Here is a 22,364-nt window from a genome sequence, read left to right on the forward strand (position 1 = left end):
CTGTGAACACTTAGGTGGCACCAGGAAGGAAAGCCTTATGCTCATTCCTTTTTATTCTTTGTAACATATTATGTTTTTTAAAATGTCTTTTCCGGAGGCTGGGCGCAGTGGCTCACACCTGTAATTCCAACACTTTGGGAGGCCGAGGTGGGTGGATCATGAGGTCGGGAGATGGAGACCATCCTGGCTAACACGGTGAAACCCCATCTCTACTAAAAATACAAAAAATTAGCCGGGCATGGTGGCGGGCGCCTGTAGTCCCAGCTACTCAGGAGGCTGAGGCAGGAGAATGGCGTGAACCCGAGAGGCAGAGCTTGCAGTGAGCCAAGATCGTGCCAATGCACTCCAGCCTGGGCAGAGATATAAATCTGTGGTCTAGTATTTTTAAATTACGTTTCTCTCTCTCTCTCTCTCTCATATGTGTGTATATTTATATGTACACACCTGCACAATTTTCTATTCAGTTGTTGAGAATTAAAATTCTCCATTTGTACAGGTAATATGTATTCCTTTCCGAATACCTTCAATTCCTTCCCAAACACCCCTTCAATTAGATAATCCCTGAAAAAAAATTGCAACATCTATATTAATGCAGTTTTTATACCTCATCAATGACCCATTTGATGTAATAGTTCTTAAAACGTGTGATGAATCAACAGTGATGGAAATTTGTACTGAATCATTTCATATCTTTTTTATTACTATGAATTATATTCTTAGAGATTGGCTTTAAAATTGAACTTACACTAATGCATTTTAAATTTAATTTGGAACTAGTTTAGAATTGTTGAAGCTAGGACTCTCTGGTGACTTGGGAATAGTAGAATTGGGTGGGGATGGCATTTTACATCCAGCCTGGAATCTCCCTTTATTCTCAATGTATTAGCTTTTCTTATCTTTACTCTGAAATTTTCACTATCAAATATAGTGGAGAGGCAGATCTTTTTCCTCCTTTAATGTTTGTTTCATAAATACAGAATAATACCGTGTGTCTGGGATTCAGTTTTTGAAATGAAACATGGAGTCTAAGTGACCCCTTGTCAATGTGACCATGGACTGGTCTAGATCACAGCTATTGTGACACGTGCACTTGCGAAAATTCTACTGTGACCTGTCGCTGAGGTGACCTGATGATATAGGTCTTGCCTTTCATTTTAGCTGCCATTCTGGCAACTAAGCGTTGGCAGGAAACGCAGCTTAGTTGTGTCCGAGGACTTACGATGGGAAACGTTTGTAGTTGCTGCCTCAATGGTATGTATGTTCATTTCTATCTTCTGACTGCAGTTTCTTCAGGTGGGCCAGTTTTCCTGTATGTTAAATGTCATTCTGATTTTTTTTTATTTCCCCAACTCCCATTTGTCTACAGATTTATAAATATGTTTTAGAGTTTTATTACTCAATTTGTATTTTTTATTCTTCTATCAAGATTTTTGCCTCAAATATTTTCCTCTAGAAAAATACACTGTTTCCAATGCCATTTTTTTTTTTTTTTTTTGACAGAGTCTTGCTCTGTTGCCTAGGCTGGAGTGCAGTGGCATGATCTCAGCTCACAGCAACCTCCACCTCCCGGGTTTAAGCAATTCTCCTGCTTCAGTCTCCAGAGTAGCTGGGATTACAGGCATCCGCCACCACGCCTGGCTAATTTTTGTATTTTTAGTACAGACAGAGTTCCACCATGTTGGCAAGTTAGGTCTCGAACTTCTGACCTCCTGATCCACCTGCCTTGGCCTTCCAAAGTGATGGGATTACAGGCATAAGCCACAGCACCTGCCCCCCCTCTTTTTCCCCCCCGGCAGAGTCTTGTTCTGTCACCCAGGCTGGAGTGCAGTAGCATGATCTCAGCTCTCTGCAACCTCTGCATCCCAGGTTCAAGCGATTCTCCTGCCTCAGCCTCCCAAGTAGGTGGGACTACGGGTGCCTGCCACCATGCCTGGCTAATTTTTGTATTTTTAGTAGAGACGGGGTTTCGCCATATTGACCAGGCTGGTCTTGAACTCCTGACCTTGTGATCTGCCCACCTTGGCTTCCCAAAGTGCTGGGATTACAGGTGTGAGCCACTGCGCCTGGCCTTTTTTTTTTTTTTTTTTTTTTTAAAACACTATTTCATAGACTAGATACAGAAGAAACCACTGAAAACCCAACTGGAGTGCCACATTTTCAGTTCATTCCCATTAATTGCTTGTTCAGGACGGTTCAGTTGAAGGGAATTTTATTCTTGGCACAGCCATCGAGTGGTAGTTAGTCTGGAATGTCCTAAGTTCCGAACTACCCTGGGGGCCAAGCAGAACGTGGTCCTTTGGTGTGGTCAGTTGGTCATGGAGGGCTGCTCACTGCCAGAGAGCTGACAGTACGGGCGCTGGGTAGGATGACCAGACATTTGCATTTGTTCCTCAGAGAGGCTTCGTTTGCAGGAAAGTGCCATATTTTAGCCCAGGAGTTAAAACCTAGAGACAGGGGTTATGTTTTGTTTAATGATTTGAGCTTTTTTCTGGACTCAGCACCTCTTCCAATACCTCGACCTTCCTGAAGAGCCCTTGGTACAGGAGGATTGAGAAAGGGAGTGGAATGAGCTCCAGGTTCAGGGTCCAGGCCATGATTTAGAGGCCTCAGGTGTTCAGGGATCTCTGTCCCCGGAAAATCAACCAAATTCTTGTCCCAGATCTATCATTGGTCAGTGCTGTGAATCTGGGCAGGCCGCTCAAATCTCTTCATTTCACTTCCCTGAACCGTCAACTCTGAGTGGCAGCCCCTGCTCTGCTCATCTCTCTGGACTGATGTGGGCACCACGGGAAATTCGGACAGAAATTTTCATGAGTTCTAAAGCATGGGACCCATGTCAAGAATGAAGAGAATTTTACCCTCCACTGCCCTGGAGTCCCCAATTCCTTCTCTATTAACCACTACCAAGGGCCTGGGTTCTTCTTCCAGACACGAAACAATTGAACACTTTATGGCACTTAGGAAGCACCCGTCTTAAGGCTTTAAGTGGTCTGTTTAACTATTTTTACTCTTTTAACATAACGTAGGCCATTATCAACATTTCCACATTCAGACTAGGGATCGGAGGCCCAGAGGGGTCTATAGAACTTCCTCAGGTTCTAGCAGCTTTTCAAAAGTCCTTGAGCTCAGATCCTATGCACCAGACCCTACGCTCTTGGTCACTCCAATCTACTACCTTTCTGTAATGTCTCATCTCAATACAGGCATTGGCCTGCACAGTTGTAAGTGCAACCCACGGTGTAAGTCCTTTCTGAAGCCAAACTCAGATTCAGGGGGCTTTGCTCTGCGGATGACGAACAATGGGATCAAACATGTAAGCTATGAATAAATAATGACTCATTTCTCTGATCTTCTGCAGCAAGATATCAACAGCTGTCTTTATTTTAATTCATTTTCCAGTGTGTTCCAGCCAGGATGAAGTAGTGGATCCTGAGGTGCCCAGGAAATCCCCCGTCAGACACCACCACAGGCATAAGAAGCAAATTCTCCATCACTGGCATCACGACCGTGTACACCCTAGAGTTGCATCAACGGAAGGTATCGTGGAAATTCAGTTGTTCAGTTCATTCATGATATGATTTCTAGATTCTTCAGTGTCTCATATTTCAGACAATTGTAAAATTGTGATACTATATTCTTTATTCCACATGTGCATATTTAAATGTGTTAAGTCAATCATTAGTGCTACAACTACAGGAGTAAAGGTGTATTTCCATTCCAGGTTTGGGTTTATTTTTAATAGTAAATAACATCTCAGTGCAAATTGTAGACATTTTGCTGATTGTTAAAATATTAACTAAAAAGGATCTTTTTCTGAGACAGTATTGCCAGGTTTGTAAAGTGATGGACATCACTTCAAACTGTTTGGAAGTAACCTAAAAATGGAGGAAGTGGTATCAAAAATTTCTATATACCCACCTTCCTCAGTTTTGTTTTGTTTTTGTGATCCCATCTTACATGAGTGTGATAACGCTTGTAACAATGACTGAGCCAATAGTGACACATTCTTATGAACAGAAGTCCAGGGTGAGCATCAATGGCTAAGCCAATAGTGATAGATTCTTATGAACAGAAGTCCAGGGTTAGCATCAGTGACTGAGCCAATAGTGATACATTCTTGTTAAGAGAAGTCCAGGGTTAGCATCAATGACTGAGCCAATAGTGACAGATTCTTATGGACAGAAGTCCAGGGTTAGCATCAGTGACTGATACAATAGTGACACATTCTTGTTAACAGAAGTCCAGGGTTAGCATCAATGACTGAGCCGATAGTGATAGATTCTTATGAACAGAAGTCTAGGGTCAGCATCAATGACTGAGCCAATAGTAACACATTCTATGAGCAGAAGTCTAGGGTTAGCATCAATGACTGAGCCAATAGTGATAGATTCTTATGAACAGAAGTCCAGGGTTAGCATCAATGGCTGAGCCAATAGTGATAGATTCTTATGAACAGAAGTCTAGGGTTAGCATCAAAGGCTGAGCCAATAGTGATAGATTCTTATCAACAGAAGCCCAGGGTTAGCATCAGTGACTGAGCCAATAGTGATAGATTCTTATGAACAGAAGTCAAGGGTTAGCATCAGTGATTGAGCCAATAGTGACACATTCTTGTTAACAGAAGTCTAGGGTTAGCATCAATGACTGATTCAATAGTGATAAATTCTTATGAACAGAAGTCTAGGGTTAGCATCAATGGCTGAGCCAATAGTAACACATTCTTATGAACAGAAGTCCAGGGTTAGCATCAATGACTGAGCCAATAGTGATAGATTCTTATGAACAGACGTCTAGGGTTAGCATCAATGGCTGAGCCAATAGTGACACATTCTTATGAACAGAAGTCCAGGGTTAGCATCAATGACTGAGCCAATAGTGATATGTTCTTATGATCAGAAGTCCGGGGTTAGCATCAATGACTGAGCCAATAGTGATAGATTCTTATGAACAGAAGTCTAGGGTTAGCATCAATGGCTGAGCCAATAGTGATAGATTCTTATGAACAGAAGTCCAGGGTTAGCATCAGTGACTGAGCCAATAGTGATACATTCTTGTTAAGAGAAGTCCAGGGTTAGCATCAATGACTGAGCCAATAGTGACAGATTCTTATGGACAGAAGTCCAGGGTTAGCATCAGTGACTGATACAATAGTGATAATGTTCTTATGATCAGAAGTCTGGGGTTGGCATCAATGACTGAGCCAATAGTGATATGTTCTTATGAACAGATGTCCGGGGTTAGCATCAATGACTGAGCCAATACTGACACACGTTCTTATGAACAGAAGTCCAGGGTTAGCATAAGGTTCACTCTGTGTTGTCCAGTCTATGGATTTTGACAAACTCACATTGTCGTTTGTCACCCTGATGGAATAATTTCACACCCTAAACATGATCTGAGCTGCACATACTACTTCCTTTCTTCTTTTCTGAGGATTCCTGACAACCATAGATGATTTTACTGCCTCTACAGGTTTCCTTTTCCAGAATTTTATAGAGTTGGAATCATAGGCTATGTAGCTACTTATGACTAACTTATTTTACTTAGCAATATACATGTAAGATCTTTTGTATCATTTTGAAATTTAACAGCTTAGTAATTCTTAGCAGTGAACAATAGCCCATTGGTGTCATCAAACAGTGTTAGCTGGTTCTGTCACCTCCTGAAGACCATCTCAGCTGCTTCCAGTGTGGGCAATTATGAATAAAGCTGCCTACATTCTTGTGCAGATTTTAAGACGAACATAATTTTTAAATTTAGCTGGGTAAATATGTAGAATTTTGATCACTTGCTGGTAAGACTATGTTTTCCATTGTAATTGTTAGGTAGAATTCACCAGTATAATTATATGGGCATTTTTTTTTTTTTTTACGTTATTACTTACTGATCAAATTCTATAATGGATAGAAGCCTACTCAGATTGTCTATCTCTTCTTTGGGTGGTTATGGTAGTTTCTCTTTTTGAAGGCATTTGTCCATTTCATTTGAGCTAGGAAATTTGTGGGCATAGACACTTGAATCTCACCAGTTGCCTACTTGGTTCTCTTCCAACGGTACTGTGCTTCCTGTCATTCCTACTCTAAAACTTTTTAATATACTTTCACTGCTGCACTTAAAAATTGCAGGCATAGATTGGTTGAAAGTATTCTGTTATTGGCCAGGCTCAGTCGCTCACGCCTGTAATCCCAGCACTTTGGGAGACTGAGGCAGGTGGATCATGAGGTCAGGAGATCAAGACCATCCTGGCTAACACGGTGAAACCCCATCTCTACTAAAAATACAAAAAAATTAGCCAGGCGTGGTGGCAGGCACCTGTAGTCCCAGCTACTTGGGAGGCTGAGGCAGGAGAATGGTGTGAACCCAGGAGGCGGAGCTCACAGTGAGCCAAGATCGCACCACTGCACTCCAGCCTAGGCGACAGAGTGAGACTCTGTCTCAAAAAAAAAAAAGGAAAGTATTCTGTTATTATTTTCTTAATGTTCATGGGATAAGCAGGGATAATTCCTCTTCTATTCATGTTATTTGTACATCACGTCTTCTATCTTTTCTTTGTGATTAGCCTGGCTGGAGGTTTACCAATTCTATTGATCTTTTCTAAGAAGCAGCTTTTGGTATTGTTGAGTTTCTTTGTTTATTATTTCTATTACATTGATTTCTGCAAATATTGCTATGTTTTTGGGGATGGGGGTTGCCTTGTTTACATTACACTACACTTTTTTCTCTCGTTTCCTAAGGTGGAAAGTAAGACATCTGGATTTGGATTATGTTTAGTTTATTTCACAGAACTGTGAATGTCTCTAATGCCCCTGAAGTGCGCACTTGATCATTCAAATAATAAATATGATGTATTTTGGCCACAATCTTGATTTTAAAGCCAATAAAATGGATAAGTGCAGAAGGAGCATATGTAGATCCAGGAAAGATAAATGACATTATAACATTTCAACAACAAAAAAAGAAAATTTACCAGGCCTCAAAATGCACAAGGTGATAATAGGACACTGTCATGGAATCAGCAGTGCATCTGTGTGCTGCCCTGTGTGAACACCGCCCTGTGCGAACACCGCCCTGTGCGAACACCGCCCTGTGCGAACACCGCCCTGTGTGAACACCGCCCTGTGTGAACACCGCCCTGTGTGAACACCGCCGTGTGTGAACACCGCCCTGTGTGAACACCGCCCTGTGTGAACACCGCCCTGTGTGAACACCGCCGTGTGTGAACACCGCCCTGTGTGAACACCGCCCTGTGTGAACACCGCCCTGTGTGAACACCGCCCTGTGTGAACACCGCCCTGTGTGAACACTGCCTGTTTCACAGTGGTGAGGTGGCTTAGCCAGAGAACCAGGCCCTGACTTCTGTGGCTTTCCTGATGGTCTCATTTGCCTTCCCTCATCACCAAGGAGGGTGTCCCAGTGGCAGCCAAGTTTCTGCCCTTAACCCACCTCCTTTACACACGCCATCCCCCTGTCCCCAGGGATTCCTTCTGTGGAACCAACATGCTGACAGTTACTCTGTGTTTCCTAGATCACAGTGAGAACCTGGCGCGGAAGCGTTCATCTAAGGATGTCCCAGGTGTTCACGTGGTAAGTTCTTCTTTATGTTTCTGAGATGGAAATGCTGTTGCTCTTGGTTCTTTTTTATTTTATTTGAATTGAGATATGAAAATCTTACCATGTGTATTATAGATGATTCAAAGAATTTTTTGGTGGGAAAATGTGAGGGTTCATTACCAGGTAAGAAATGATCTCAGATGGCATTCTTAGATGACACCTTCAGTTATGAACTGTATGGCAGAAAGAATTTTTTTAGGGGAAAAGCTTTCTTCTTACAACATTGTGACTATACAACCAAAACAATGTTGAAAGTCTTGCATAAAAATCTTGTGCCTGGGCCTGGCGCTGTGGCTCAAGCCTGTAATCCCAGCACTTTGGGAGGCCGAGACGAGCGGATCACGAGGTCAGGAGATCGAGACCATCCTGGCTAACATAGTGAAAGCCCATCTCTACTAAAAAATCCAAAAAGTAGCCGGGTGAGGTGATGGGCGCCTGTAGTCTCAGCTATTTGGGAGGCTGAGGCAGGAGAATGGCATAAACCCGGGAGGCAGAGCTTGCAGTGAGCTGAGATCCGGTCACTGCACTCCAGCCTGGGTGACAGAGAGCGAGACTCCGTCTCAAAAAAAAAAAAAAAAAAATTCTTGTGCCTTTCCAGAAGTGTCTTCTAGGCTTTATTTTGGGACCATTGCCTCAACCAGTGTCTCCCATCTGCTTTTCTAATGTCATCAAGTAAAGACTTGTATGGTGAAACCCCATCTCTACTAAAAGTACAAAAATTAGCCAGGCGTGCTGACCAGCTACTGTGATCTCAGCTACTGGGGAGGCTGAGGGAGCAGGATCGCTTGAGCCCAGGAGATGGATGATTGCAGTGAGCCGAGATCATGACACTGTACTCCCGCCCGGGTGACAGAGCAAGATTCCAGCAGAGAGAGAGAGAGAGAGAGAGAGAGAGAGAAGAAGGAAGGGAGAGAGAGAGAGAAAGAGAGAGAGAGAGAGAAAGAAAGAAGAGAAAGAAGGAAGGAAGGAAGGAGGAAGAGAAGGAAGGAAAGAGAGAGAAAAAAGAGAGAGAAAGAAAAGAAAGAAAGAAAAAGAAAGAAAGAAAGAAAGAAAGAAAGAAAGAAAGAAAGAAAGAAAGAAAGAAAGAAAGAAAGAAAGAAAGAAGAAAAGAAAAGAAAAAGAAAAACCTGTGCACACAGGACACAGCATGGTCTGACCCTTATAGTGTTTTGTTTTTCTCTAAATGCAGGTGGACAAAGACACAGAGAAAAACAGTATGCATTCTGGGATCACCGCTATGCTGAGGAAAAATTCTGGTGTTGACAAAGGTAACGCTTTCTTGCCTCATTTTTCTGGAGAGCCACTCTGGTTTGAACTTCCTGCCAGAGATGAGGTTCAAGCACTTTTGTCTTAAAAAGTGAATAACCCAGTCAAGAAATGTGACCATTGACTCTAGTGCCTGGAAGGCACAGTGTCATTTGGATAGAAGAGGTTGTTGGGCATCAGGGTCGGGAGGTATGGAGGAATGAGTCAATGTGGAGTGATTGTGAATGTCTTGGCAAGTTTCCGTGCTTTTCCCCAGAAAATGTGTTCCCATATGCAAAGCACAACACAAAGATTAATATCCTGCAAACGAAATTTCATCACCACTGCATTTTCCAAAAATCAACCCATTCACTCCTCACCACAGCTGTAGCCGAAGGTGAAGTTTGATATCCCCAGTCCTCACATGGAGATGATGTAGAGATGAATTTTCCAGGCTTTTGGTCTCCTAAATGGAAATGGCATAGATGAACTCGGGAATGGGTGGAAGGTTGATGCTGTGGGCTACTAGTCTGAAGTTATCACATGGCCCTGGTGTAACTTGTCACCATATCAGAGAGTCCTTAGCATCTGTGTGTGTATGTGGAAGCATATTGGCCTATAAAGATCTCTAGCACTGTATACCACAATAGAATGGTCTCAATGGTCAGCTGGTCCAGAGTTTGAGTAGGTTCATTGTATAGTGGACTTTGGTGCAGTCATTAATATGAAACATACAGAGGGAGCTGCCAGGCCTTTGGTCTTAAGTGATGGGGTATTCTTCAGCTCCTGGTCAAGTTCAGAGAACATTCAGGAACATATTCTATTGTATTTAATGAGATTGTCACCACAAACGTTAGAAATGCTCCATTTCAGTAGCAAATATACCCAAGACACAGCACCCAACAAGATCTCAAGGAGCCAATTGTCTGTTAGCCTGGAGCCCATCTCCTCTGCTGGAATCTTCTGCACAACTGGGTAAGAGAGGGTCAGCGTCCCCACCTGCTGCCACCCATGAAGGGCTGTCACAGTCCTGGAGCCAGTATGAGTATGACCAACAGCGGGCCCCATGACACACACACACAGTGTTAAAAGGAAGAGCAGAAGGACAAATATCACATGCCAAGTAGGGATCATCTTTAAATGGTAGGATAATTGAGTAGTTTCAATTCTTGGTTTAGTCTTCTTTGAAACAAAAGGTTAGTGAATACATAGAATATTTTGGCTAGAATTAAATCTCCTCTTTGAAGAAAGTACAAAATGTTCCAGCTGGAGACGGTGGCTCATGCCTGTAATCCCAGTGCTTTGGGAGGCCAAGGAGGGCGGATCACCAGAGGTCAGGAGTTCAAGACCAGGGTGACCAACATGGAGAAACCCCATCTCTACTAAAAAATACAAAATTAGCTGGGCATGGGAGCACATACCTGTAATACCAGCTACTCAGGAGGCTGAGACAGGAGAATTGCTTGAACCCGGGAAGTGGAGGTTGCAGTGAGTGGAGATCACACAATTATACTGCAGCCTGGGCAAAAAGAGCAAAACTCCATCTCAAAAAAGAAAAAAAAAAAAGATCTAGAAAAATTGAAAAACACAGCAGCAGGACATGTTGGTCCTGGGGAGGAAATGACCTCAAGGGGATCAAGAAGGGAGGGCAAGTTAGCTCAGGTCAGGTTAGGAAGGAGGAGCCCTGGATGCTGCAGGGAAACACTGTGTGGTGGGCCCTGTTTGAGATGGGTTATTTATGTCGAAGAGGTTGCCATAGCTGCAGGACCAAGGCTCTGTCTTCCGTGGCCTTCTTGATGCCTTCCTTCACCATTTGCCTTCACTCTCCATCATGGAGGATGGACCGGCAACAGCTGAGTCTGTGCTGTGAACACACCTTTCCACACATGCCAGCCCCGTGTCCACAGCTCAAGACCACCTGAGGAATTCACTCAGTGGATCTCATGTGTTTATAGTGACTCTGTTTCCTAGGTGAACTGAAACACCTACAGCAGCATATGCCAGGGCAGACATCCTCTGAGGAAGCCACAGGAGTTCACATGGTAAAGTCTTTTTTTCCTCTGAAATGGAAATTTTATTTCTCTTGGTTTCTCTCCATTTCAACTGAATTAACATGTCTAAATCTTAACCGTGTACATTATAGGTGACTGACAGAATTTCTTGGTGGGCAAATGTCAGAGTTCATTATCTACTAAAAAATGGTTTCAGATGGCATCCACATTTACACACTGTGTGTCAGCAGGCATTTTCCTCTAGAGAAATGCCTTCTTCTTGAGAAGTATTTGGAATTGTCAAATAAAAACAATGGAAAACCTTGCCCAAAAATTTTGTGCCTTTCCACGAATGTCTTCTAGATATCAGGGCCATTGTCTCAACCACTATTTGCCATCTGTTTTTTTTAACATCAACAAGTGAAAAAAAGACCTGTGCACACAGGACACAGCCTGGTCTGACCCTCATAGTGTTTTGTTTTTCTCTAGATGCGGGGGGACCCAGCCACACTGGCGAACGGTACGTATTCTGGGATCATCTCTTTGTTTACGTTCAAAATCTTAGTGTTACAAAGATGACACTGTTGCACCTGCTTTTGCTCAAGAGCCAGTCTGGTTTGAGCTTTCTGCCAGAAATTAGATTTGGAAAGTTTGGTTTAAAAAACTACTAAGAGTCCAGTAAACAACTGTAACCATGGTACTGTCATCCCTGGAAGCAGCAATGTCATGTAAGGTGGGGTGGTTCATCAGGGTTGGGAGGGACAGGGAGAGAGTGTGTATGGAATGATTGTGGATGTCTTTGGGAGTGTGTGTGCATTTCCCCAGAAAACATACTCCCATGTTCAAAGCACAACACAAGGATCAATGTTCAAGAAAATTTCCATCACCACTGCACAGTTTACATAAATCAACCCATTCATCCTCCACCCCAGCTGTACCTGAACATAAGTTCACTATCCCCAGTCCTCAGATGGACATGGTGCAGAGACGAATTTCCCAAGCTCTTGGTCTTTTAAATGGAAGAGGCACATGTGCAGTCGGGAATGAGTGGAAGGTTAATGCCATGAGCCACTACACTGAATTTGTCACAAAGCCCTAGTATAATTTCTTGCTAGGCCAAGTTATTCCAGCACTTGTATGTGCATGTGGGAGAATGAAAACCTATTCAGATCCCACACACTATCATGACTGGATGGTGTCAGTGCTCAGCTCACCCAGGGTTGGTTTGAGCAGGTACATTGTACAGTGGGCTTCAGTGTGATCATTAATGTAAAACACACAGAGTCCACAGGCTTTTGATCTACGGCAGTGAGGTCATCCCTCAGCTCCTGTTCAAACGCAGACAATAATCAGTGGGATATTCTATTGTATTTAATGAGATAATCACTGCAAGTCTTAGAAATTCAGTGGAACCCAATCCCAAGACATAGCATCCAATAAAATCTCAAGGATCAACCTGGATGTTAGCCTGGCACCCACTTTCCCTGCTGGAATCTCCTGCAGAGCTGGGCTGGAGAGAGTCACTGCCCACTCCCCGCTCCCCTCGCTGCTCCCCATGACAGGCTGTCCCCGTGCTGGAGTCAGTGTGAGCATGAGGAGCAGTGCACTCCGTGGTGCACACAAATCGTGTTGAAAAGGAAGAGTGGAAGGACAAATATCACATGCTAAGTAGGGGTCATCGTTAAATGGTAGGATGATTGAGTATTTTCAAATCTTGGTTTGTTTCCTAGTAACAGAAAGTTGGTAATAAAATCTTTTGGCTAGAAATAAATCTCCGCTTTTAAGAAAGGTTGCTTCTTGTTCAGTACAAAATCTTCTAGGAAGGATGATATACAGAGCAGCAGCACATGTGGATTTCAGGAGGAAATGACTTTGGCAGGGATCAATAAGAAGACAAGTTAGCTCAGGTCCAATTAGGAAGGAGGAGCCCTAAGAGGCTCCCAGGGAAACACAGCCTGCACTGCATGGTGTGTCCTGTTTGAGACTGGCTATTTCATGTTTACGAGGTGGCCTGTAGGTAGAAACCCAAAGGCCCTGATTCCCTTTCTTCCCTGCGTCTCTCCTGTGCCTGCTACCCTCCCCCAACACCCACCTTAAGCAATGTTACTGAATTGTTCGTGATCAACACCACCACGGTGCTGACGGTCACTCTGTATCCTCCTTGTTCTGACGACAGATGTACATCAGGAGCCGTCCAGTGACAACCGAGACGGGGAGGACCCAGAGGATGTGAAGGTCAGGCCACCTGGATTTCTCTGAGAAAAACTGTTGCTTTCTTAGCTTTATCTTATTTGGATTAAATTAAGATATGAGAATCTGACCATGTATATCTTAGATTAGTGACAGAATGTCCTTGGGGAGAATTATGAGAGTCTGTCCCCACTGAGGCTTGATTTAAGACTGGGAGAAAATGACAGCATCAGTCACACATTGTGGGGCAGTGAGCTTTTACCTTACCAATTTTGTTCTCTCTTTGGAGCAAAATCAGTTACTTGCAAACCAACACAGGCTTGAGAGGAAACACGCTCTGAGAAAAATTTGTGTCTTTAGTATGATTCAATTTGCTTTGTTCTTCTTTGGGTTCCTTTGAACACTGTTTTCCATCTTGTTTTCTAATGTCACTAAGCAAAGAAAAGTCCTGTGCTCACAGGACACAGCATAGTCTGATACTCATAGCAATTTACTTTCTGTCATTACAGAAATCGTCGGGAGTTCCACCGGAGGGTATGTATTGCGGAGCCGCTTTCATGCTGATGAGTCACCCAGATGATGAGGAATGTGCCACTGCCTCGCTGGCTTTCCCGTAGACAGGCAGCCGGAGCTGAGCGTCCTCTCATGAATGAGGACCTAGGCTGTGATGGGAGAAATGATTTTTCTAGATAAGAAACAGTGGCCACATTCTGCAGCCCCTGGGAGCAACTGTGATCCCTGAAGGTGGGGTGTGATCCTGTGCACGGGGCCAGCTCATGTCTTTTGTGAATTCATACGGTGCTACGGTCAGTGTGTCTGGGTGTGTGTGTTTGGGTTTCCGTACCACATATCCCCAGATTTACTAGTGTCCACATTCTCAACAGAGATTTCCGTCACCGTTGTGGTCCTATTACAGGCACATGAAAAAATCAGCTTGTAAGCTTCCAGTGTGTGCAGTTTATTTCATGCACAGGATACTTTAATTAACCTAAAGGAAATCCTGTCCACACCCAGGAAATTTTCACTGGGCACCCATAGAACAGAACTGTGTCAGGATCTCTGCCTATTTTATTTTTTCCTTCAGAATTCCCTGCTATACTTTATTTTCTAATAAACCTCACCTCTTCACAGGCCTTTCTATTTCCTCCTGCCTTTGGAGAGGTCATGACACCTCACTCTAGCCCCTTCCCTGCTTTACAAGCCTCTTCTACCAAAGCCCTCAGAAGTGACCCTCCACGACCCATCTTGAGCAGGGAGAGTGGGGGGCTCCTTCCTGTGCATTTACAGCCTGGTGCAGCCTCGTGCTACAGCCAGTTCTGCTGGAAAACTGAGAAGAGAGGAGGCTGCAGGTGGGGTTGGGGTGAAATCACCCCAATTTTCTCCATTGAGGCCTCATATTGACCATCAGATAACGTGGTTCAGAATAGATAATGCCAGGGTCATGTAGAGTTTCCGCCTTGTATCCCTCAGCCTAGTCATGGTTTCTGTGTCCTCGGCTCAGAAACAGCAACATGTAAAGAGAACCAAGGGGTTTGCCCTAGGGTCTGAGAGGCAGGATGAGCACTTGCCTTCCTAGCAGGATGGAGGGTGGCTCATGCATTACAGATGGGGAAAAACAAACTCGGCTGTGGTACCGCAGAGGCTCCATGATGTCCCCATTGAACCGACTGTTGACAAAGGTTGGTTGTTTGCTCCTGAAGGCTTTTGAAAAAAAACAAGTGGATGCAGCTGGTTTTGGTGAATCGGAATATAAATGGAACCAAATTATAGCTTGAGTTTTTTCTTGGAGTATGCATTTGGTGGAAACTTACTGTGTATAAATCAAATTTGATTGCTCTGTAGGTATCAATACTTATCCCACATTTTAAAACAATCAGACTGTTGTGATTTTAAAATGTCCCTCACTAACCTCAGAAACTGTGTCCTCATAATCCAATTCCCCTAGTCATCTTTATTGTCTCGAATATAGTTTTTTGTGGCTACGCAGGGGGATTTCTGCTGACTGATTAAAGGTACAAATCAGCGTTGCCCACGTTGAGGTTCTAAGAATTCACAGACAGCTGCCCAGTGGGCTCTATGAGAGAGAGAGCAGGTACAGCCTTGGCCTGGGCCTGCAGAGGAACATGATTTGGAGGAGCAGAAGGAAGGCATGAGGGCAGCAGAGCCATGGGGAAGCCGAGGTGCAGCATCAGCAGAGTCAGTTCCACATCATCACCTGGGCGCGGCCGGAACGTTCATGCCACATCTGAAGGAGGAGTTGAGCTCTGACTTCATGGCTGGCCTGAACATTGCCCATCTTCCTAAAACCCTGGACAGAGGCGCTACTTTCTTGTTTGTTGTCTTCTCCATCTCCCTGTGTTTGATGGCAAAGGCACCACCAGGAATTAGTGAGAGACAGAGAATAGGAGTGAGTGCCTGAAATGTTCAACTTAGCCCAGAGAGAACATGATCAGCAGGGACGGACTGGAGGGTCAGGTCAGACACGGAGTAGTTGCCACGCTCGATCTCCCTGTGGCTGGAACAATCAGCTCCTGGGAGTCGCCGGACAGCTGGTCTTTGTGTAGCTGCTATTGGCCCAGAGTGGCCTGGCCCAGAGTTCCGTTTTACTGGAGGGAGCCTCAGCTCCCAGAGAGGGCAGCTGCCCAATGCTAGTGTCACAGGAGGTGAGGAGGGGACCCTGCTCTAAGGCAGGCTGAGCTAAAGGGAGAGGGGCTGCTCTGGAGTTTAGGTGGTCCTCGCAGCTTTCCCGTGTGACCCATAGGAGATCAGTTTCTCTGTTTCTCTGGGACAGACTTGCAATCATCAGTCCCAAAGTCTGTAGTCTCCTACTCATAGGTGGAGGAATCCTGGCCATGGCTGGTCACTGGGAGTGCAGGGACTGTGTCCTCCTCATTCTTTCTACTCCCAGAGCTCAGCCCTGGGCAGCCCATGTTGGGCCCCGTGATGTTCTGATGCCTGCATTCCTATTCTGAGATCTAGCACAAGTGTGCAAAGGCTTTCTGCTCATTTTCTATAGTCTGTGGGTTTCCACACTTACCCAGGTGCCTGGGTGGGTTGTAATCCAGGGTCAGGGGAGAAGAGCGTGGGCTCCTAACAGTGAGGTTTTCTCTTCTCTGCTCCTGCGGTTCTGCTCGTGTCTTCTCCTGAAGTGTGCACTGAATGATTACAATAATACATTTTGTATGTTTTACGAAAACTATGTCGGAAGTTCAATAAAATGGATGGAAAGTGCAGGAGAAGCATATGTAGACCCAGGAAAGACAAATGACATTGTCACATTTCACCAGAAAAGTGGAAATTTCCCAGGCCTCAAAATGCATGGGAGAAGGAAGAGACACTGTCACAGCATCGGCAGTGCCTGTGTGTGCTGCCAAGGCTCTGTCTTCCATGGCTTTCGTGATGGTCTCACTGACCTTTCTTCATCACCAAGGAGGATGCTCTGGCAGGAGGTCCGTTTTTGCAGTTAACCCCCCTTGTCTACATGTGCCAGCCCCATGTTTTTAGCGCCCGAATCTGCCTGACGGATTCCTTCAGCGCATCCAGTGTGCTGACAACGACTCTGTGTTTCCTAGAGAGCGACGAAGGCTTGTTGTTCGAGCGTCTGCTCAAGGTACCATCTGAGAGCTTCCCTTACTCATTGAAGGTAAAGTGTTTTTGGTTTGTCTGAGGTGGGAATTTTATTTCTCTTCGTTTCTATATAAATTGAGATAAGAGATGGTGATCTTACCATGTACATTATAGATGACTTACAGAATGTCTTGGTGGGCAGCTGTTAAGTGAGTTTATTACCAGCAAGAATGAATTCAAGATGACATTTATAGATGACAGGTTCACTTAAAAACTCTACGGCGGTAAGCATTTTCCATAGTAGAAGTGCTTTCTTCTTGAAAATAATGGTGAACATGCAGTGAAAATAAACTTGAAAATCATGTACAAAAAAACTTGTGCCTTTCCACATGTCCTCTAGGTTTAATTTGGGACCCTTCTGTTGACTATTTTCACTATTTCCATTGGGTTTTCTCATGTCAACAATGCAGAAAAGACCTGTGCACACAGGACACAGTGTGGTCTGACTCTCATCATGTTTTTCTTTTCTCTAATTGCAGAAAAGAGTACACTTTGAGGAAGACGGTATGTGTTGTAGGTTTACTTTTTTTTTATTTTTATTTTGCTTGAAATTCTGGGATGCATATGTAGAATGTGCAGGTTTCTTACATAGGGGTAAATGTGTCATGGTGGTTTGCTGCACCTATCAACCCCTCATCTAGGTTTTTAGCCCTGCATGCATTAGGTATTTATTCTACTGATCTCCCTCGTCTCACCCCTCATACCCCAGTGGTTAGTTTTTTGCTAAGGAAATATCTTAGTTTTTCAGAAAGGTGGCACTTTTTAACCTGTGTTTGGTGGAGAATTTCTCTGGAGCTTCCTAAGAGAAATGAGATTTTAGGCAGTTTGGTATAAAAAACAGTAAGACGTTGGTACAGATTTGTGACCATCTGCCTGTAGTCTCTGCAGGAAGTGGTGTTCCTTACATGAAAGGGTGGTGTGCATCAGGTTTGGGAGGTATGGAGGAGAGAGTCTACAGGCAGTGATTGTGAGTGTCTTTGAGAGTTTTTGTGTATGTCCAAAGCACCACACAAGGATTAATGGTTTAAAAAAAAATGTAGTGCATCACCCCCCTTGTCTACATGTGCCAGCCCCGTGTTTTTAGCACCCTAGTCTGCGTGACGGATTCCTTCAGTGCACCCAACGTGCTGACGATTACTCTGTTTCCTAGAGCGTGACAAAGGCTTGTTGTGTGAACGTCCGCCCGAGATACCATCTGAGAGGTTATTAGACTCTGTTGAGGTAAACTCTTTGTTGTTTGTCTGAGGTGGGAATTTTATTTCTCTTGGTTTCTATATAAATTGAGGTAAGAGATGGTGATCTTACCATGTACATTATAGATGACTTACAGAATGTCTTGGTGGACATTTGTAAAGTGAGAGTTTATTACCAGCAAGAATGAATTCAAGATGATATTTATAGATGACAGGTTCACTTAAAAACTCTTCGGCAGTAAGCATTTTCCACGGGGGAAGTGCTTTCTTCTTGAAAATAGTGGTGGACATGCAATGAGAATAAACTTGAAAATCATTCACAAAAAAAACTGTGCCTTTCCACGTGTCCTCTAGGCTTTATTTTGGGGTCCTCGTGTTGACTATTTTCACTATTTCCATTGGGTTTTCTAATGTCAACAATGCAGAAAAGACCTGTGCACACAGGACACAGTGTGGTCTGACTCTCATCATGTTTTTCTTTTCCCTGATTGCAGAAAAGAGTACACTTTGAGGAAGAAGGTATGTTTTGTAGGTTTACTTTTTTTTATTTTTATTTTGCTTGAAATTCTGGGATGCATATGTAGAATGTGCAGGTTTCTTACATAGGGGTAAATGTGTCATGGTGGTTTGCTGCACCTATCAACCCCTCATCTAGGTTTTTAGCCCTGCATGCATTAGGTATTTATTCTACTGATCTCCCTCGTCTCACCCCTCATACCCCAGGGATTAGTTTTTTGCTAAGGAAATATCTTAGTTTTTCAGAAAGGTGGCACTTTTTAACCTGTGTTTGGTGGAGAATTTCTCTGGAGCTTCCTAAGAGAAATGAGATTTTAGGCAGTTTGGTATAAAAAGCAGTAAGGCTTTGGTACAGATTTGTGACCATCTTCCTGTAGTCTCTGCAGGAAGTGGTGTTCCTTACATGAAAGGGTGGTGTGCATCAGGTTTGGGAGGTATGGAGGAGAGAGTCTACGGGCAGTGATTGTGAGTGTCTTTGAGAGTTTTTGTGCATGTCCAAAGCACCACACAAAGATGAATGGTTTAAAAAAAATGTGGTGCATCACCCCCCTTGTCTACATGTGCCAGCCCCGTGTTTTTAGCACCCTAGTCTGCCTGACAGTTTCCTTCAGTGCACCCAATGTGCTGACGATTACTCTGTTTCCTAGAGCGTGACAAAGGCTTGTTGTGTGAACGTCCGCCCGAGATACCATCTAAGAGGTTCTTAGACTCTGTTGAGGTAAACTCTTTGTTGTTTGTCTGAGGTGGGAATTTTATTTGTCTTCGTTTCTATATAAATTGAGATAAGAGACGGTAATCTTACCATGTACATTATAGATGACTTACAGAGTGTCTTGGTGGGCATCTGAAAGTGAGAGTTTATTACCAGCAAGAATGAATTCAAGATAACATTTATAGATGACAGGTTCACTTAAAAACTCTTTGACAGTAAGCATTTTCCATAGAGAAATGCTTTCTTCTTGAAAATAATGGTGAACATGCAATGAAGATAAACTTGAAAATCATTCACAAAAAAAACTTGTGCCTTTCCACATGTCCTTTAGGCTTTATTTTGAGACCCTCGTGTTGACTATTTTCACTATTTCCATTGGGTTTTCTAATGTCAACAATGCAGAAAAGACCGGTGCACACAGGACAAAGTGTGGTCTGACTCTCATCATGTTTTTCTTTTCCCTGATTGCAGAAAAGAGTACACTTTGAGGATGAAGGTATGTGTTATGGGTTTACTTTATTAATTGTTTTTATTTTGCTTGAAATTCTGGGATGCATGTGTAGAACGTGTAGGTTTGTTACATAGGTATAAATATGTCACAGTGGTTTGCTGCACCTATCAAGCCCTCATCTAGGTTTTTAGCCCCGCAGGCATTAGGTATTTATTCTAATGCTCTCTCTCGTCTTTCCCCTCATGCCCCAGGGATTAGTTTTTTGCTAAGGAAATATCTTAGTTTTTCAGAAAGGTGGCACTTTTTACCCTGCGTTTGGTGGAGAATTTCTCTGGAGCTTCCTAAGAGAAATGAGGTTTTAGGCAATTTGGTATGGAAAAACAGTAAGATGTTGTGACAGAATTGTGACCATCTTCCTGTAGTCTCTGCAGGAAGTGGTGTCCCTTACATGAAAGGGTGGTGTGCATCAGGTTTGGGAGGTATGGAGGAGAGAGTCGACGGGCAGTGATTGTGAGTGTCTTTCGGAGTTTTTGTGCATGTTCAAAGCACCACACAAGGATTATATGTTTTTTTTTTTTAAAAAAAAAAAAAAAAAAAAAAAAGAGTTGTCCATCACCCTGAACACTTTACATAAATCAACCCATTGATTCTCCACCACAGCTGTCTGAAGTTTAATATCCTCAGTCCTAAGTTACTGGTTATGCAGAGATGAATTTCTCAAAGTCTTGGCTTTCTCAGTAGAGGAGGGAAATGTGAAATCAGGAGTGGTTGGCAGGTTGATTCTATGGACTTCTGTCCTGCATCGATCTCACAGCCATTGTATAACTCATCAGCCTGGCAGTGACTTTGGGCACCTAGGTATGCATGTGGAAGTACAATACATACAGAAATTCTATGCACTGTCTATGATCGTAGAATGGTCTTAATGGTCGCATAACCCAGGATTAGAATGGGTATGTTTTACAGTGGATTTAGGTGTGGTCAGAAATGTGAAACATACATGGAGAGGTCACAGGCTTTTGCTTCAGTGGTCGGTTTATTCCTCAGCTCCTGTTTAAAAGCAGAGAATAGGCAGGGTGTGGTGTCTCATGCCTGTAATCCCAATACATTGGGAGGCCGAGGCAGGTGAATCACTTGAGGTCAGGAGTTTGAGACCAGCCTGGCTAACACTGTCTCTACTAAAAACACAAAAATTAACTGGGTGTGGTAGCAGGTGCCAGTAATCCCAGCTACCCAGGAGGCTGAGGCAGGAGAATCACTTGAACCTGGGAGAGGGAGGTTGCAGTGAGCCTAGATCCTGCCACTGCACTCTAGCCTGGGCAACAGAGTGAGATTTCATCTAAAAAAAAAAAAAAAAAGCAGACAACAATCAGGGACATATTCTACTATGTTTAATAACATGATTGCCACAAGTGTACATGTGCCCTAATTCAGCCCACACATCCAATACACAGTGCAGAATAAGAACTCAAGGAAGAACTGGGGTGTTCTTCTGGTGTCCATCCCCTCGGTGGGATTTCCTGCACAGCTAGTTTGGAGAGTGTTAGCGTTAGCCCCCCATCTACTGTCCCCCGTGATGGGCTGTCCTAGTGCTGGAGTCAGTGTGAGCATGAGCAGCAGCTGACTCCGGGGACACATACGTTGTGTTGAAAAGAAAGAGTGGAAGGACGAATAAGCTAAGTGCAGGTCCTCTTTAAATGGTAGGATAATTGAATATTTTCAAATCTTGGTTTAATTCTCTTTGAATCAAAGGTTCAGTGAAGTCATAGTATTTTTTGGCTAGAGTTAAGTTTTTTTGAAGAAAGGTTGCTTTTATGTAGTACGAAATATTTTAGGAGGGATGATGGACAGCAGCAGCAGCACATGTGGGTCCTTTGGGGGAAATGACCTCAAGGGGATCGAGAAGGGAGGGCAAGTTAGCTCAGGTCAGATTAGGAAGGAGGAGCCCTGAGATGCTACAGGGAAACACTGTGTGGTGGGCCCTGTTTGAGATGGGTTATTTCACGTTGAAGATGTTGCCTTAGCTACAGGACCAAGACTCTGTCTTCTGTGGCCTTCCTGATGCCTTTCTTCACCATTTGCCTTCCCTCTCCACCATGGAGGATGGACCGGCAGCAGCTGAGTCTGTGCTGTGAACACACCTTTCACACATGCCAGCCCCAGGTCCACAGCTCCGAGACCACCTGAGGGATTCAGTCAGTGGAGCTCATGTGCTTATAGTGACTCTGTTTCCTAGGTGACCTGGAAGACCTGGAGGAGGATGTGCCAAGGCAGACATCCTCGGAGGAAGCCACAAGGGTTCACATGGTAAAGCCGTCTTACTTCCTCTAAAATGGAAAATGTATTTCTCTCGGTTTCTCTGTGTTTCAACTGAATTAAGATGTCTAAGTCTTACCGGCCGGTCGCGGTGGCTCACACCTATAATCCCAACACTTCGGGAAGCCGAGGCGGGCATCACGAAGGCAGGAGATTGAGACCATCCAGGATAACACAGTGAAACCCTGTCTCTACTAAAAATACAAAAAAAATTACCTGGGCGTGGTGGAGGGCGCCTATAGTCCCAGCTACTCGGGAGGCTGAGGCAGGAGAATGGAGTGAACCCAGGAGGCGGAGCTTGTAGTGAGCCGAGATCTCACCACGGCACTCCAGCCTGGGTGACAGAGAGAGACTGCCTCTCAGAAAAAAAAAAAAAAGATGTATACATCTTACCACGTACACTATAAGTGACTGACAGAATTTCTTGGTGGGCAAATGTCACAGTTCATTATCCACTTAAAAATGGTTTCACATGGTATCCACATTTACAACTGTGTGTCAGCAGGCATTTT

General features: G+C 43.9%; 1 protein-coding gene across 1 annotated transcript; it reads left to right on the forward strand.

The window, feature by feature from the left end:
* Window positions 1–1,159: 1,159 nt before the first annotated feature.
* On the forward strand, window positions 1,160–20,894 carry LOC102135463 (protein FAM153B). Its single transcript, XM_065545987.1, has 14 exons — window positions 1,160–1,251; window positions 3,400–3,537; window positions 7,526–7,584; window positions 8,801–8,879; window positions 10,828–10,898; window positions 11,337–11,367; window positions 13,024–13,082; window positions 13,547–13,571; window positions 16,610–16,680; window positions 17,144–17,168; window positions 17,815–17,885; window positions 18,352–18,376; window positions 19,021–19,091; window positions 19,557–20,894. The coding sequence occupies exons 1-14, from the start codon at window positions 1,221–1,223 to the stop codon at window positions 19,668–19,670; spliced, it is 870 nt and encodes a 289-aa protein (XP_065402059.1). The 5' UTR covers window positions 1,160–1,220; the 3' UTR covers window positions 19,671–20,894.
* Window positions 20,895–22,364: the final 1,470 nt, after the last annotated feature.

This window comes from Macaca fascicularis, chromosome 6 (assembly GCF_037993035.2).
Source record: "Macaca fascicularis isolate 582-1 chromosome 6, T2T-MFA8v1.1".
NCBI classification, from domain to species: Eukaryota; Metazoa; Chordata; class Mammalia; order Primates; family Cercopithecidae; genus Macaca; species Macaca fascicularis.

Bases quoted from the DNA above. Each gene is read 5' to 3' on its own strand.
- LOC102135463 (XM_065545987.1), top strand. From the start codon at position 1,221: ATGGGAAACGTTTGTAGTTGCTGCCTCAATG. The intron at 10,899-11,336 runs GTAAAGTCTTTT...GTTTTTCTCTAG, and splicing joins AAGCCACAGGAGTTCACATG to ATGCGGGGGGACCCAGCCAC. The intron at 13,083-13,546 runs GTCAGGCCACCT...CTGTCATTACAG, and splicing joins AGGACCCAGAGGATGTGAAG to AAATCGTCGGGAGTTCCACC.